At 43.2% G+C, this 16,229-nt stretch overlaps 2 protein-coding genes across 3 annotated transcripts; both read left to right on the forward strand.

The window, feature by feature from the left end:
* Nucleotides 1-4,109: 4,109 nt before the first annotated feature.
* LOC116332889 (HLA class II histocompatibility antigen, DR alpha chain-like) lies at nucleotides 4,110-8,048 on the forward strand. 2 transcript variants are annotated; one of them, XM_031755968.2, is made up of 4 exons: nucleotides 4,110-4,208; nucleotides 4,605-4,850; nucleotides 5,852-6,136; nucleotides 7,589-8,048. In XM_031755968.2, exons 1-4 carry the CDS (start codon nucleotides 4,145-4,147, stop codon nucleotides 7,702-7,704), a joined length of 711 nt encoding a protein of 236 aa, XP_031611828.1. In that variant the 5' UTR covers nucleotides 4,110-4,144; the 3' UTR covers nucleotides 7,705-8,048. The 2 variants fall into 2 exon arrangements, with proteins under 2 accessions (XP_031611828.1, XP_039465065.1); XM_039609131.1 differs by having other exon boundaries at nucleotides 5,855-6,136.
* Nucleotides 8,049-9,534: 1,486 nt separating this feature from the next.
* On the forward strand, nucleotides 9,535-16,228 carry LOC116332890 (H-2 class II histocompatibility antigen, E-S beta chain-like). Its single transcript, XM_039609098.1, has 8 exons — nucleotides 9,535-9,549; nucleotides 9,828-9,925; nucleotides 10,583-10,855; nucleotides 12,106-12,316; nucleotides 13,176-13,243; nucleotides 13,327-13,437; nucleotides 14,892-15,057; nucleotides 15,685-16,228. The coding sequence occupies exons 2-8, from the start codon at nucleotides 9,871-9,873 to the stop codon at nucleotides 15,704-15,706; spliced, it is 906 nt and encodes a 301-aa protein (XP_039465032.1). The 5' UTR covers nucleotides 9,535-9,549; nucleotides 9,828-9,870; the 3' UTR covers nucleotides 15,707-16,228.
* Nucleotide 16,229: the final 1 nt, after the last annotated feature.

The following is a 16,229-nucleotide window of genomic DNA, read 5'->3' on the forward strand; positions in this document are numbered from 1 at the left end:
CCATGTTCAGCGTCTCCATTGCCGAAGCTGCTGCGTTGAGCTGCGGTCGCAGGGTGGTTGGTGCCTGCCGTGGTGGTAATCCCCGAACCAAATGGTGGACACCAGAGGTGAAGGGAGCCACCAAGCTGAAGAAGGAGTCCTATCGGGCTTGGTTAGCCTGTGGGACTCCGGAGGCAGCCGACAGGTATCGACAGGCCAAGCGGAATGCGGCTCGGGCAGTGGCTGAAGCAAAAACTCGGGTGTGGGAGGAGTTCAGAGAGGCCATGGAAAAAGACTTTCGGACTGCCTCGAAGAGATTCTGGCAAACCGTCAGGCGTCTCAGGAGGGGAAAGCGGTGCTCTACCTGCACTGTGTATAGTGCTGGCGGAGCGCTGCTGACGTCGACTGAGAAAATTGTGAGGCGGTGGAAGGAATACTTCGAGGACCTCCTTAATCCCACTGACACGTCTTCCGAGGAGGAAGCAGAGTCTGGGGATGAGGGGAATGACCCGCCAATTTCCGGGGGCGAGGTCACTGAGGCAGTTAAACAACTCCTTGGTGGCAGAGCCCCTGGTGTTGATGAGGTCCGCCCCGAGTTCCTGAAGGCTCTGGATGTTGTAGGGCTGTCTTGGTTGACACGCCTCTACAATGTTGCGTGGAGATCAGGGGCAGTACCCCTGGACTGGCAGACCGGGGTGGTGGTCCCCATCTTTAAGAGGGGAGACCAGAGGGTGTGTTCCAACTACAGGGGATCACACTCCTCAGCCCTCCTGGGAAAGTCTATGCCAGGGTGCTGGAAAGGAGAGTTCGTCCGTTAGTCGAACCTCGGATACAGGAGGAACAATGCAGTTTTCGTCCTGGTCGCGGAACACTGGACCAGCTCTTTATCCTCTCAAGGATACTTGAGGGTGCATGGGAGTTTGCCCAACCAGTCTACATGTGTTTTGTGGACTTGGAGAAGGCATTCGACCGTGTCCCTCGGGGTGTCCTGTGGGAGGTGTTGCGGGAGTATGGGGTGTCTGGCCCATTGCTACGGGCCATTCGATCCCTATACAACCGTTGCAAGAGTTTGGTTCGCATTGCCGGCAATAAGTCGGACTCGTTCCCGGTGGGTGATGGGCTCCGCCAGGGCTGCCCTTTGTCACCGGTTGTGTTCATAATTTTTATGGAGAGGATTTCTAGGCGCAGCCAAGTGGCGGAGGACTTTCACTTCGGTGGCCTCAGAATCTCATCTCTGCTTTTTGCGGATGATGTGGTTCTGTTGGCTTCATCAGGTGAGGGCCTCCAGCTCGCACTGGAACGGTTCGCACCCGAGTGTGAAGCAGCAGGAATGAGGATCAGCACCTCCATATCTGAGGCCATGGTTCTCAGCCGGAAAAGCGTGGAGTGCCCACTCCGGGTCGGGGATGAGTTCCTGCCCCAAGTGGAGGAGTTCAAGTATCTCGGGGTCTTGTTCGCGAGTGATGGGAGAAGGGAGCCGGAGATCGACAGACGGATTGGTGCTGCGGCTGCAGTGATGCGGACGTTGCACCGGTCCGTCGTGGTGAAGAGGGAGCTGAGTGTAAAAGCGAAGCTCTCAATTTACCGGTCGATCTCGTCCCTACCTCACCTATGGCCACGAGCTGTGGGTAGTGACCGAAAAGAACGAAATCGCGGATACAAGCGGCAGAAATGAGCTTCCTCCGAAGGGTGGCTGGCCTCTCCCTTAGAGATAGGGTGAGAAGTTCGGCCATCCGGGAGGGGCTCAGAGTAGAGCCGCTGCTCCTCCACATCGAAAGGAGCCAGTTGAGGTGGTTCGGGCATCTGACAAGGATGCCTCCTGGGCGCCTCCTGGGTGAGGTGTTCGGGCATGTCCCACCGGGAGGAGGCCCAGGGCAGACCCAGGACACGCTGGAGAGATTATATCTCTCGGCTGGCCTGGGAACGCATTTGGTGTTCCCCGGATAAGCTGGAGGAGGTGGCTGGGGAGAGGGAGGTCTGGGCTTCTCTGCTTAGGCTGCTGCCCCCGCGACCCGGCCTCGGATAAAGTGGATGAGGATGGATGGATGGATGGATGGATGGATGGATGGATGGAATAACTTTCTTCATCACAAGCTGGTGTTGTCTGTTAAAAGACCTTTAATGAGTAGGTACAGTTAGAGAATAAACCAATAAATTGCATTATTAAAAATAACCCTGTGCTTTTCAAACAGTTAGAATTCACTTTTTATTTACCATGTTTTATTTCATAGTAGAGGAGAAGTCCAGTGATATCTGATCAGGTCACAGTCTAATTGAAAAAAGGCAGTTTGTGAGGAATGATGTAGCTTCTTCTGAGGTTTATCTTCAACCTAAACTATTGGGTAAAATTTTGACTCAATATTTTATCAAAGCTGCCCAGCATGACCCAACAGAATTAGTCAAGCCATGGAGTGAATTGAAGAACCTGGCATATTACCAACCCAACTCCTGAGTCGTGATTTCTGAACCAATATTTGATCACAATAACCCAACTTACAAGCCTACGGCTTTTATCCAGAAGTTGAGTTATGAAAATAACCCAGCATTTTTAAGAGTGTACTCAGTCCCAATGTCATGGAGGGGACATGTGGCAGTCCAATGGTGGACTTCTTCTTTGGTGACATGGTGCCAGTAAGAGACATCGCTTTTGGGCCACATTGAGTCTTTTGCTGATTTTGGCTGATGTTTTTCACGTCTCACAAGCATAGATCGCAGTAGGTATAACGAAGGAGTTGAGCAGAGTAATTTTTGTCACCAGATCGATCTTTGGGAATCTCGCTGGACACTATTGCATACCTTTGTGAAATCAATGAAAGCAACTGAGAGACGCTGTTGGTATTCAAAACTTTGTTCAAACAATAAAATTATTTCATATATATTAAACACAAATGTGTGTAAAATCACAAAATAATATAGCAACAGAAATGTATATTATGAAATACACAAGTTAAACATGGCCAAAAAAATAAATACATGTACTATAACTAAGGTAACACATAGATCGTCAGTTATAACGGAACAACTGTCAGGTTTCAGCAGTATTTTAACATTGATTCAACATTTATTTAACACTTAGAATTCAGTCTTGAACCTTATTGATGATTTGGATTTAAAATCAACATGAATTCAATTTCCACTTTTCCCAAAAGTCTCTGGGATCATCAAGATTTTTTGGAGCACTGAGACGAGTCTTTGGTGGTTTCAGTCTAGGTCCTGTTTGCTGCACCAGTCTCTTTCTTATAGTGGAGTCATGAACACCGACTTTAACTGAGGCACTGTTTTCCCCCCTTAATCATTTAGAAGCTGCACTTTGTGTTTACTTGTGTTATCTTTGTCTAATATTTAAATTAGTTTGATGATGTGAAACAATTAAATGTGACAAACATACAAAAACAGGGAAACCAGGAACAGGAGAAACACTTTTGCACCTGAACATAAGTTTAAAGAGCCTTACCTGAAGTCTGGTTAGAGCTCAATCTGAGCTTAACCTGTTTGTTGCTCCAACCAGAAACTTTCATTGAAGTCTGTCAAACATCAACGCAGCGACTTACTGACCTCTGCACCATGATGAAGGATGTGTGGAGGGTGTAAGCAGGCCTGCAGTGTGATATCATTTTCTTAACTTTCTTGTCATATAGCAGAGGAAGCTTTATTTTGAAAGTCCTGTCAGGGTTCAGTAGTTTGTAGTTTGGAGACAGAGCAGGACTAAAGCTGGTTCAGCCTCTCAGAGTCTGATGATGGTCCCACTGAGCTCACAGCAGAAGGATGAAGCCTTCACAGCTGCCCTACTCCACCTTTATCCCCCCAAACTCCTCCTGGACTCAAGAAGGTTTCGCCAGATCACTTCTGCAGTTCTCCATTCGTCCATCAGGCGTCCTCAGTGTACCAGCAGTCCCAGATCACCTGACCACCTGTTCAGCGTTTCTTTATTAGATTTTTTTTTTCCACACCTGTGACCTTCATCAGACTCTGATCAAAATGTGTTTTTTATAGTATATTTTATAATATTATTATTAATCTGTGTGTGTGTCTGTTTGTGGGCCCCGTGCCTCTGTCTGACTGGACACTGATGACATCATGTGGTCCCTGCTCTGTGATTGGCTGCTGTGTGTGTTTGAGTTCACAGAGATTCAGAGAGTGTGAGAGTCAAGAGCTGCTGCTGCTGATGAAGATGAAGGTGTGGGTGCTGCTCCTCGTCCTCTCCTCGGTCATCTGTGTCTCTGCTGATGGTGAGTCTCTGAGTCACTCATTAACTCTTGTATTTTAATTAACTTATTGAACAAATGAACTCTGTCAGAAGTCCAAAACAGAAGAGAGGAGTAGGCTCACACATTTATCATTAAACTTCACCAGCTGATTATTGGGACACTGTTTGTCTAAGTATGAGCTTCTCCACAACACAAACACTCTTCCCCAGCAGGGTCGTACGAAAAATCTGGGAAAACACAAATATTAAACACATATACACAAGATCTATGTTGTTTGACTAATAGTTAAAAAAAGAGATTTTAATGAACTCTGTATTTAAGGATTAAAGCATCAGGCTGATGCTTCCTGTGTGACTCACATTTGCTGAGAGTCAGGACTGAATAACAGACACTGAATCAACCCTCTGATCTCTTCAGGTCTGTATGAGATGAACTCCGTCAGCGGCTGTTCAGACACTGATGGAGAGGATGTGCTGATCCTGGATGATGAGGTGGTCTGGTACACAGACTTCAACAAACAGAAAGGAGTCGATTCTCTGCCAGCCTTTGCAGATCATCCAAGCTTTGAAGGGAAGTATGAAGAAGCTGTGGCTAATCAACTGATCTGCAGACAAAACCTGAAGATGGCTCGTACGGCTATGAAGGACTTCCCCAAACGACACGGTAAACACAAATCATCAACCACACAGTCCACATGTAAAGAACAGAAATACACACACAGTGTGGGAGTAAATACTGGAAACATTTCACTCATAGAGATTTTGGAAAAGCTTTATGGCAGATAAATCATGGAGATCCAGGCTGACAGGTTAGATCAGTGAGGAGTAGTGAATTAAACATTTAGTCAAACTACTGCAGAACATTCAATTCACGGAGGAGCTGTTTGGTTTTCAGGATCAAATCCAACCCTGTTTGTTTAATGTTGGCTCATTCTTCCAAAGTCACGGAGCTGCTCTGGTTTCTCAGGTGTTCATTTTAAAAGGACTTTATCAGCTGATGTTTATCCAGGCAGAAATGTTTTCATCACTAATTTGTTGAGTTAGTAAATGCTGTGAGTTTTAGTGACTTCTTTAAAAAAAACATGAACATGTCAGAACTGATTGTGGAAAAATCTCCAAGTCACGTGAAGAAACAGAAAATATTTTCTAAATTCATCTTTCTGCATTAACTTCAGTAATTAGTTCCCTCTAAACATTAATGTGTCTTTTTAGAGAAAGATATGAAAAAAATCTGAGTGGTCTTTTAGGTCAGTTCCCATCAGTCACACCTCTTATAGCAGCCCGTCTAGATCGTGGCACTTATTAACCTGAGGTGGTTTTACAAGCCCAGACTGCAGGTTTTAGGGGAAGATATTACTTGGAAAGTCTCGAGGGACCAGTTAGGACTTTACAGTTTCTTTTTTTTTCATGTGTTATTGGTTATGAGCTCATTGCACATTTTATTCAGTTAGTATTTTTTTTATTTAGATCCAAAACTGCAATAACACTTCATGTCAGAGACTTTTTCATTGTAAGGTTACGAACTGGCAAATATTGGAGATAAAAAACAACCACCACAGAGTCAGTGCAGGTCCAGCACAGACTTCTCTTCGTTGTAATGGCAGGTTATGTTGAGTGCAGTGTGTGGAGTGGTGTTGTGAGTAAACTGTATGTGTTTGTGCACAGAAGCTCCTTCCAGCGTGGCCATCTACACTACACTAAATGTGGAGATTGGAGTCCAGAACACTCTGATCTGTCATGTGACTGGTTTCTATCCTGCTCCTGTTAACGTCACCTGGAACAAGAACACCAAGAAAGTGGTTGAAGGGACCAGCATCACTGTTCCCTTATCCAACAAGGATGGTACCTTCACCCAGACGTCCAAACTGGACTTTGTTCCAAAGGGAGGAGATGTGTACGCCTGCATAGTGGAACATGTGGCCCTGACCCAACCACTTACCAAAGTCTATGGTGAGAAAATTCACCTCAGTTTGTTTTAGATTTTGCCATTCACAACAACAGTGATCTCAACATGATTTACAAGGTAAAGGCTCCATGTGTGCAAAGCAATGTAAGTGTGTTCAATGATATAATTCAATTCAATTCAATTTTATTTATACAGCGCCAAATCACAACAACAGTCACCTCAAGGCACTTTATATTGTATAGTGATAGATACAGAGAAAAACCCAACAATCATATGACCCCCTATGAGCAAACACTTTGGCGACAGTGGGAAGGAAAAACTCCCTTTTAACAGAAAGAATCCTCCGGCAGAACCAGGCTCAGGGAGGGGCGGCCATCTGCTGCAACCGGTTGGGGTGAAGAAGGAAAACAGGATAAAGACATGCTGTGGAAGAGAGACAGAGATTAATAACAGATATGATTCAGTGCAGAGAGGTCTATTAACACATAGTGAGTGAGAAAGGTGACTGGAAAGGAAAAAATCAAAGCATCATGGGAATCCCCGGCAGCCTACGTCTATTGCAGCATAACTAAGGGAGGATTCAGGGTCACCTGGTCCAGCCCTAACTATATGCTTTAGCAAAAGGAAAGTTTTAAGTCTAATCTTAAAAGTAGAGATAGTGTCTGTCTCCCGAATCCAAACTGGAAGCTGGTTCCACAGAAGAGGGGCCTGAAAACTGAAGGCTCTGCCTCCCATTAAGATAAGATGGGGCCTGATTATTTAAGACCTTGTATGTGAGGAGCAGGATTTTGAATTCAATTCTGGATTTAACAGGAAGCCAATGAAGGGAAGCCAAAACAGGAGAAATATGCTCTCTAATTAGCTAAGACAGCTGGGTCTAGAGATGCTTTGTAAGTAAAGGTTTAACTACAGCCACCTTGAAGGCCTGTGGTACATAGCCGATTATTAGAGATAGGTTGATCATATGTAAGATTGAAGAATTAATTAATGGCAGGACTTCTTTGAGCAGTTTTGTAGGAATGGGGTCTAAAAGACACGTTGATGGTTTGGAGGAATTAATTATTGAAGTTAACTCAGAAAGATCAATTGGAGAAAAAGAGTCTAACTTAACATCAATGGTACGAAGAGTAGCTGTAGATAATATTACATCTGTGGGACGATTATTTGTAAATTTTACTCTAATGGTTAAAATGTTATTTGTGAAGAAGTTCATGAAGTCATTACTAGTTAACGTTAAAGGGATTGTTGGCTCAGTAGAGCTCTGACTGTTTGTCAGCCTGGCTACAGTGCTGAAGAGAAACCTGGGGTTGTTCTTATTTTCTTCAATCAGTGACGAATAGTAAGATGTTCTGGCTTTGCGGAGGGCTTTCTTATAAAGCAGCAAACTATTTCTCCAGGCTAAATGATGATCCTCTAATGATCAGAGCCCTGTGAGACTAAATGACTTAGTGACTGTTTCCAGATGTGAAGGTTCACGTCTCTCTCTGTCTCTGCAGCTGTGGACAACGCTGAACCCATTCTGGGACCTGCAATATTTTGTGGAGTGGGTCTGACTGTCGGTGTCCTCGGCGTGGCAGCAGGAATCTACCTCTTCATCAGAGGAAGAAAGTGATGCTGATTGGTTGATGCTAATGTTTTAATAAATTTTGATGAACTGATTTTCATATTATTCATTATAAATAAAACCTCTGGAAGAAAACTGTGGCAGCAGGTCAGAATGATCTCAGACCCTCCTCATCCTCGCTGAGGCTGATTATTGATTTGAACCAGAAAGAGTTTAACATCATTAAAGATTTACTGAGGAAACTTTGATTTCAGTTTGTTTCTAAATGTTTCTGTTGTGGAACGGTTTCATGCTGTTTTCATTTAGTGAGCTGATTTTTCTTGTGTGCAGAATGAAGATGAAGCTCATGAATTTTTGAATTAAAACATCTATTTTTTTCTTCTAAACAATAAACTGTGGAGACATTTTTCTTGTGTGGGGATTACTTCATTTTGTCATACAGATTCTTTTCAGCACGCTGTGATCTACTCAGCGTTAGCCTTAATGTTGAGATGTATTTTTAAAAATGCAGAAAAAAACTAATAAATTAAAACAACAATAGGAAACAAAGTGCACAATGTTAGCTTACAAATTAAAAGATGAGTAGAAACCAATGTGGATGTTAGTAACTCTAACATTTATTTTAATATATTGATAGCATGTGATTGCACAGACTTTAGTGTAAGGTGTTCTCAGCTTCCACAACAACGAGCCAGACTGCAAAGACTCCCTGATTCAGTTTTGTGTAACTGAGTGCTGAGGAAGAAGGCAGTTTGGTCTGTCTGAGCTCAAACAGTCAGATACTATTGTTGACTTCACACTGAGAGCTCAGAATACAGCCTTCAAACTACAGTTTAATTAGTCACCTTCAGGCCATGACACAGTTAATTATTGGTTTTATAAATCCATCAGTCTTGTGTGACGTCCTTCTGAAAGAAGCCACTTGCTGAGCTGTCATCATCTCTGCTCTTCCTCCTCCGTCCTCTCGTTCTGACATCTTTGTCACATTATTGTCAGTTTCTATCCCTGGAAATAAAGTAAGTGTACCATTAGCTAACAGGACAAGTTGAAACTGCACAAACACTGTGTGTGTGCTTGTCAATGGAAAATTGTACTGTACTTAGTAGTCAGCATAATCTTTTAATAATATAAGTTTACTTATGGTAGAATACTGCACGTAATCATTTGTGTTTAGAAGTATATAGTTGTTGGCATATTGAAAGAATGTCTCATCCCAGGAGGTCTGTAACAACTTTGTGTGCATTCCAGAGTGTTCTGGCATTCACACCCACATCCTGGGAGCATGGGAGAGGACATACCTTGTCTTGTTGTTTTATGATAGGATAAACGTATCTATGTCTGTTTTAGTCTAAGTGCCTTTTGTTTATTCTGAACTGCTGGACTTCCAGGCCAGCAGGTTTAGGGAAGTCATTGTGGGGTCACATTCTGACCCCACACACACACACACACACACACACACACACACACACACACACACACACACACACACACACACACACACACACATATAAACATCCACATTCCAGTGTAATGAACAAACACACCCACTGGTGTATATAATAAAGAGCAGGACAATGGGAGAGCAGACTCTTGGAGCCCTCGCTTCCGTGCGAGTGCTCTGAGAGCTCCCCTTGCTTCCAAGTGAATTCTGCAGTGTGTGTGTCTCCACTCTCTGACTCTCAGCTGAAGAAGTGTTATTTAGAATAAATCTCCTGACAGTGCTGATGTTTATTGAGCTGTTAAAAAAGTTTAATGCCATAAAAAATGTTTACACTCTCGCCACTTCTGTAGAGCCAGCTAGATGCCGAGTAATGTCTCTAAAACTTCATTGACATCTGAACCATAAACTCATGATGGGAACAGAAGTGAAATAATGTGCTGAGGCTGTAAACTGTGAGCTGTGGGATGTTTGGGGGATTTTTGATTACTGAGCTACACAGTTTTATTGTTTGTATAGACTTCATAATACTTTTGAAGTCTGTTATTTCATAATATTCAAGTTAAATAAATGATCAGATTTTGGTCTTTTTTGATATTTTAGAGGAAGTCTGTTCGGGTTATAGTAGTTACAGCTGAATAAAATAAAGATCACCTACTGGTTTCCTGTCACAAATTTCTTCCTGGTAAAAGATTATGGTGCAGGTCATGTGACCATGTCCTCTTGTTTTTAGCGCTGTGCTCAGTCAGACTGTCAGTTTGTCAGGAGAACTCAACATGGATTCATCTTTTCTCTGCTTCAGCCTCTTCTTCATCATCCTCTGCAGAGCAGGTATTATACATACACTCATCAATACTCCGATCACATGTATGAACAAAGATGAAAAGTCAATTAATCAGCCATGTTTTACTGATTAAATGAACGTGACACACGAGCTGGGATTTGTGTTTTTAGCCACCAGAGTTATTTGTCTATAACCTTCAACTGTGATGATCCTCCTCTTCCTCTCAGAGCTGGTTCCATTTCTTCATTGTTTAGTTCACTTATTTACAACAGCTGACAGAGTCAAATGAGATCAAACAACAAGAGCGTCCGGCCGCTTTGTTTAACTTTTTTCACATTTTTGGAAAATAATAGTAATCAGCAGATTAATCAGTCGATGAAAGTAAGTGTTCACCTCAGTGTTCATACAGTTTACTGGACATAACCTTTTTCATTTCTAATTATATATTATTTATTTTGCACAGTTTTTAATTTGAAATGTATCATTTATATTTTGTTTTTAGTGCATGATGTCCATTTTTAATATTTGTTATTTGAATATTTATATTTAATATTTGAATCAAACTGAACTATGTTATTTGAAGTGATGTGACAGTGATGATGTTGTGGTGCTCCAACAGTAGCTGTGTGTAACTCCTGACAGTAGAGATGTGTGTGTGGGAGGAGCAGTTCAGCCTGAGTGATTCTCTGATCTTTGTGTTTCAGATGGATACGAGTATTACACTTCATCCCGCTGCCTGTTTAACTCCTCTGAGCTGCGGGACATAGAGTACATCAGATCTTACTATTACAACATGATAGAGTATGTCAGGTTTGACAGCAGTGTGGGGAAGTTTGTTGGATACACTGAGTACGGTGTGAAGGAGGCAGAACAATGGAACAAGGATCCTGGACAACTCGCTGCAATGAGAGCTCAGAAGGAGACGTACTGCCAACAAAATGTTGACTTCTGGTACCAAAGTGTTCTGACAAACTCAGGTGAGTCAGTGTTTCTGTGACATCATCGGATCATCATATAAACATCATCACACTGATGTTGTCATCAACACAACTCCTGACTGGACTCTCTGCACAGTTTACAGTAACACTGCTGAAAGTTTAATGTGACACATTCATTAAAGCTACATGATCTCTGGAGTTCTGCTCCACATTAAAGCTTTGGCCTATTTGACGTCACACTGGAGTGTCTGTGGTTTGTGGAGTCCTGCTTTAAATTATTACAAAATTGACCAAAAAAGTCATTTTCATGTTCCAGTTGTTAGGGTTCAATGTTGAGAGAGGAATCCATAAATAACCACAGATCCAGGCGTGTGCAGTTTAGACGGCATTTTAATGAACACATGTGTGAGTTCAACAACCCAATCAGTATTGAACTGTCTTTACCATATTCAGACAAGGGTTTTATGGGGTTAAGATAGTACAGCCCCCTTTTCTGTTGCTAGGCAGATTTAAACAAAGCATACGTCACTCCAAAACCACAATGACTCTTAACATAGTCTAAAACAGAACATCTTCTTCGGGTCGACGCCAAGCGCTTCCTTTCTCCATCCTGCCCAGGCTTATCTTCCTGGAACATCAGGTGCACTTCCTGTACAAAATGTCACTCATGCACAACTTTGCAGTCATAAACTCTTACCTAAATGAGTCTATCTGTGTGTGTGTGTGCACGTGCGAGGGCGCGTGCATACTGTGTACTGCGTACGTGTCATGACCTCTCTCACTATATGTGTCTGTATGTGTGTCTCGCCCTTAAATGCTCTCACATCTCACCCGTTACACTTCTGACCTTTCACCAGAACAGAGGCTCATCCTTACATATAATAACCTAACTGGAACTATATATGTAATCTACTGAATAAATGTTTTAATCAAAAGCCTCTACTAAAAGCTTAAATCAAAGATAAATGCATAATAAACACCCTACTCTTTGGCTTGCACTCACTCTGCTTTCGGTTTCACTTCTGCAAAACCTGCAACTTCAAAAGCCTATAACTTCCTGTCTCATTTCGGTTTATAGATTCAACTCAACAGTTTAAAGTGGTTCTTACTGGACCTGTAATAAAGACTAATATGATACCAATATATTTGAACATTTGAATGCAATATCAATACCTCTTGTATACATATGCTTGCTATATGTTTATGATGCAACAGTAATGACAGTAATACCAATAATAACAAAATAATAAATCAAAATGACAAAACATACTACTTCCTTCTCCACACAGTGAAACCATCAGTCAGACTTCACTCCATACCCCCTGTTGATCTTCGTCCTGCCATATTGGTCTGCAGCGTCTATAACTTCTACCCCAAAGAGATCAAAGTGAGCTGGTTGAGAAACGGACAGGAAGTAAGCCCTGACATCACTTCTTCTGTAGAGTTTGCAAATGCTGATTGGCTCTACCAGACCCACTCCTACATGGAGTACACACCCAGGTGAGTGTAGTTCAGGCCTGCCAACAGGACTTGCTGATTCTTATTCATTCTTGTTATTTTTTAATGTCTTCCATCGTCTGGTCAGCAGAGATTGCAATCAGTTTTTCCCTCATGTTGTGGAGCTTCGTGGTCAGAGTTCGCTCTTTCTTCAGTTTAACTATGTCCACTTTTAGTTATTCACTTTAGTTTGAATAACATGAACATCGTCCACAGATGCAGATGTTCACAGCTCAGCCTGTGAAACCTGTTCCCTCCTTTCTTATTTCTGCTACAACTAAATCCATCCAATGTTCCTGTATCTGCAGAGCCGAGTGTTTCAGCAGGAACTGAACAGGAACAGGAAGTCCCCAAGATTGTTTTTAACATAGGAATAAACATGTGATGACAATTTCTTCATTTTCAGTTACTAAATATGAATAATTCCACGCCGGTGGAAACCCAAATAAAACACGCAATACTACTTACATAATGATGAGAAGGAATGTTTTTAAAAACCATATTCAAAAAATATTTTATTATGAAGGCAAAAAGCAGAGTGTTACAGACTTTAAGGATGTAGCCTCATGGGCAGTGTAGTCCGTGCTGCAGGGAGAGTGTGTGGGACTGCTCCCCCCGTTATGTGTGTGTGAGTGTGAGGGAGGAAGAAAGTACAAGTTGAACAAATGAACAAATCCTATGACTCCATAAAAAGCATTGAGTCTCCAAGTTCAAACTAACGAATGCAGCCATGCTAACTAAACCTGGCTTTCTATAGTCTGGAGGACTACAGCAGGAAATAGAATTAGGCTGGAAAACGAAAAGGAAACAAGTCTGAATTGTAGTTCTGTGTAAGATTCAGTGATGTTGGTTTGTGTTGAAGGTCTGGAGAGAAGATCTCCTGTATGGTGGAGCACTCCAGCCTGAAGGAACCTCTGGTTACTGACTGGGGTAAATACCTGTCTGTATCTACACACCTGTACACCTGCCTGTGTGTCAGTCCACCTGTGTGACTCTCACCTGTGTGTCCTCAGTCCCATCCATGTCTGAATCCAAGAAACTGATGATTGTTGGAGCCTTTGGGCTGCTCCTGGGTCTGGTCTTTTTCCTGGCTGGAGTCATCTACACAAGGATGTGCAGCAGAGGTCAGAGCAGCACTCACACAAAGCACCAGCTCACACCAAACTAAAAAAACTCCTGGAAAATGTTGCCTGCAGAGAAGGAAAGAGCAGCCAGCAGCAGCTTTGGTAGACCCACCATTGTGGGTTGCAGGTGCTTACCAGAACATTTAAGTGTCTAATAATCATGCTATTGTTGTCACCAGACAACAATAATGTTGTCTGGTGTTGAGCCTAACACTGGGCCCCTGGCTGTATGTGATATACCAACTGCCTGGCTCCCACATCCTTCATATAAGCGCTCATAGCTCGCTGCCTAAGATGGATATACTTAGAAAAGTAGTGCTGACATAACTGTGGTTTCTGAGAATCTGGTATCTAATTCTACACTCATAAAGATGAAAACGTTGTGGGTGGTGGATTTAATACTTATCGCTCTGCCCATCCCAGAAAAGGCGGTGGTGTGGGGGTTAATGTAAAGTTCTGTGTTCCTGTCTTCCTTGTAGTGTGGATTCCTGGGTTCTGGTGATATAATTCACATGAACGCCTCTGCTTATTCTCTCCATCTGTTGGAGTCTGTTTATCGCAGGGCAGTGAGATCTAACACACAAGATGCTTCAGTCATACAGAGCTCAGAAAGAAGGGGTTTGCCTTTTCTGCCTTCACAGAGCATACGGGACATGTCTCAGTTGATTTCACTTACAGACTTTAAAAGACGTGTATAAATAAAGCTTAAATAAGATAAATTATAACTCCAGTTATCACTGAAACACTGAAGAACTGTATAAGGGTGACAGGTCAGCAGTGGAAATCTTTGTAAGGTTTTTCTAGACGTCAACAAATTGTTTTGGCTCCTGAACGATAAAATGTTTGGTTAAAAGTCGTCTGAATGTGAAGGTTTGGTAACAGATCCATAAAAGCACACTGACAGTAATCACATGTGATGACAGTAAACTGACTGATTTCAGGAAACCGTGATAGAATAAAATAGATCTTTATTGTCACGGTTACCAGAACCGTGAAACACAGTTTGGCATCTCTCCATCTGCAGCTTGTAGGTTTTCACTGCAGTATAAGGTATGATGTGATCGGTGGTATTGCACATGGATTAAGGGGTAGTTAACCTCCAATCAGGGTGGAGGTAGGGAGTGTTTGACAGCCTGTGGGTAGAAGCTTCTAGTAAGTCTGTTTGTCTTCGACCTGATGGACCTGTAGCGTTTACCAGAGGGAAGGGGGGAAAGTGAGTGTTCAGAGTGCGAGGAGTCCTTGATGATGATACTGTTTTTTTGCTGAAGTCTGCCAGTATAAATGTCTCTGAGGGGTTAGTGAGGTGCCAATTGCCCGCTCTGCTGCCCTCACCAGCCGTTGCAGTTTCCTCTTGCCCTCCACAGTGCAGCAGTAGGTTCGAAGGCTCGATGGTGGAGCGGTAGAAGTTGAGCTTTGCTGTGCTGCAGGTATAAATTGTCATTTTTATGTTCCAGTGAAGCCGCGGATCAGCGTTCATGCCACGACGCCCCCTGGTGGTCATCATCCTGCCATGCTACTCTACAAAGTCTACGACTTCTACACCAAAAAGGTCGCTTCTGCTAAAGCGATAGCAGCACCTGATTTGCTTGAGAAGACTTTACCAGATGAGCCGGAGCCCAGGTGAGTCCACAGCTCTGAGTGCAGGTACAAAGGATGAGGAGGCAGATAGTTTATAAAGACACACTTAGGCTTCAGGGTGGCTTTATGTATATAACTTAGATTCTGTCGTAATGATCATTATTTTAAACCAGGGAATGAAAATACTGGAAACATTCAGGGCTGGATCTCTGTGTGTAACCACACGTGTGCCTGTGTTACGGCCCTGGGCCTTGGAGGGATTGAACAGCCCCGTCGGTTTTCAGTTTAACGTTTGCAATAAAACCCCTTATTTATTCTGATTTCGTGAGAGGGCTTGTGTATGTTTCTCCCCACCTGTCGCCTAGCAGAGGGGGTCGTAACAGCCTGTATGGTGATTTCCTGTATGAATGACAGTAAATACCAGTTTACATCAGGCTCAGTGTCAGGATTGTGATGTGGATGAGTCATTAATTACAGAAGTTCGTGTTTTTAATACAACTGCTTCTATTTATTAGCAGTGGGCACATTCACATGTATAAAAGTGCACCAGATAAGCCCAGCAGAGTCCTGATCCTGCTCAGTCCTGCTGCTACACACCAGCAGACTCTGAGACTAGTGCTGGTTAAAGCAGTCAGACCTCTTCTAACAATGTCTGTGTCTGTGCCCCAGGACTGATGCTGGTTCCCAGTAGCTGATCCTGATTGTGGACCTGGACCTGGTTCTGCTTCTGTCTGTCAGCCGGAAGTAAAGCTTCAGCTGCTGGAAGCTCTGTGTTTGATCCAGGCTCTTTATGTCAGGCTAAATGTGGACTGTGGTGGATCTGCTGGAGTCATCATGTGTGTGTGTGCAAAGTTTTACACCTATCTGTCACCAGGCTCAGGCCCAACCAGGTGAGCTGCTTCCTGGTGGACCTGAGCCAGAGGACAGCCAGGTGTGTGCTGGGAAACGGAGTCTCTCATTGCTTTGTTTGGCTGTAAGGCTGGAGGGGGCGGAGCTCTGTGGGTGTTTGTGTTCTTTTCTCAATAAATCTGTTTCCACAGTCATGTGATCATTTTCTTCTTTCAAACCCTGTAATGACAGAGAGCTGTTTTGGCTCTGCAGTGTGGGCGTGTGTTTACTTTGCTGTTAATAAAGTTAAGCAGGTCAAACAGACAGCACACGCTGACCTCTGACCCCCTGTGAGCAGCCAATCATAGCAGGCTGAGGAGTAAAAA

The sequence above is a fragment of the Oreochromis aureus genome, linkage group 3, assembly GCF_013358895.1.
Source record: "Oreochromis aureus strain Israel breed Guangdong linkage group 3, ZZ_aureus, whole genome shotgun sequence".
NCBI lineage: Eukaryota > Metazoa > Chordata > Actinopteri > Cichliformes > Cichlidae > Oreochromis > Oreochromis aureus.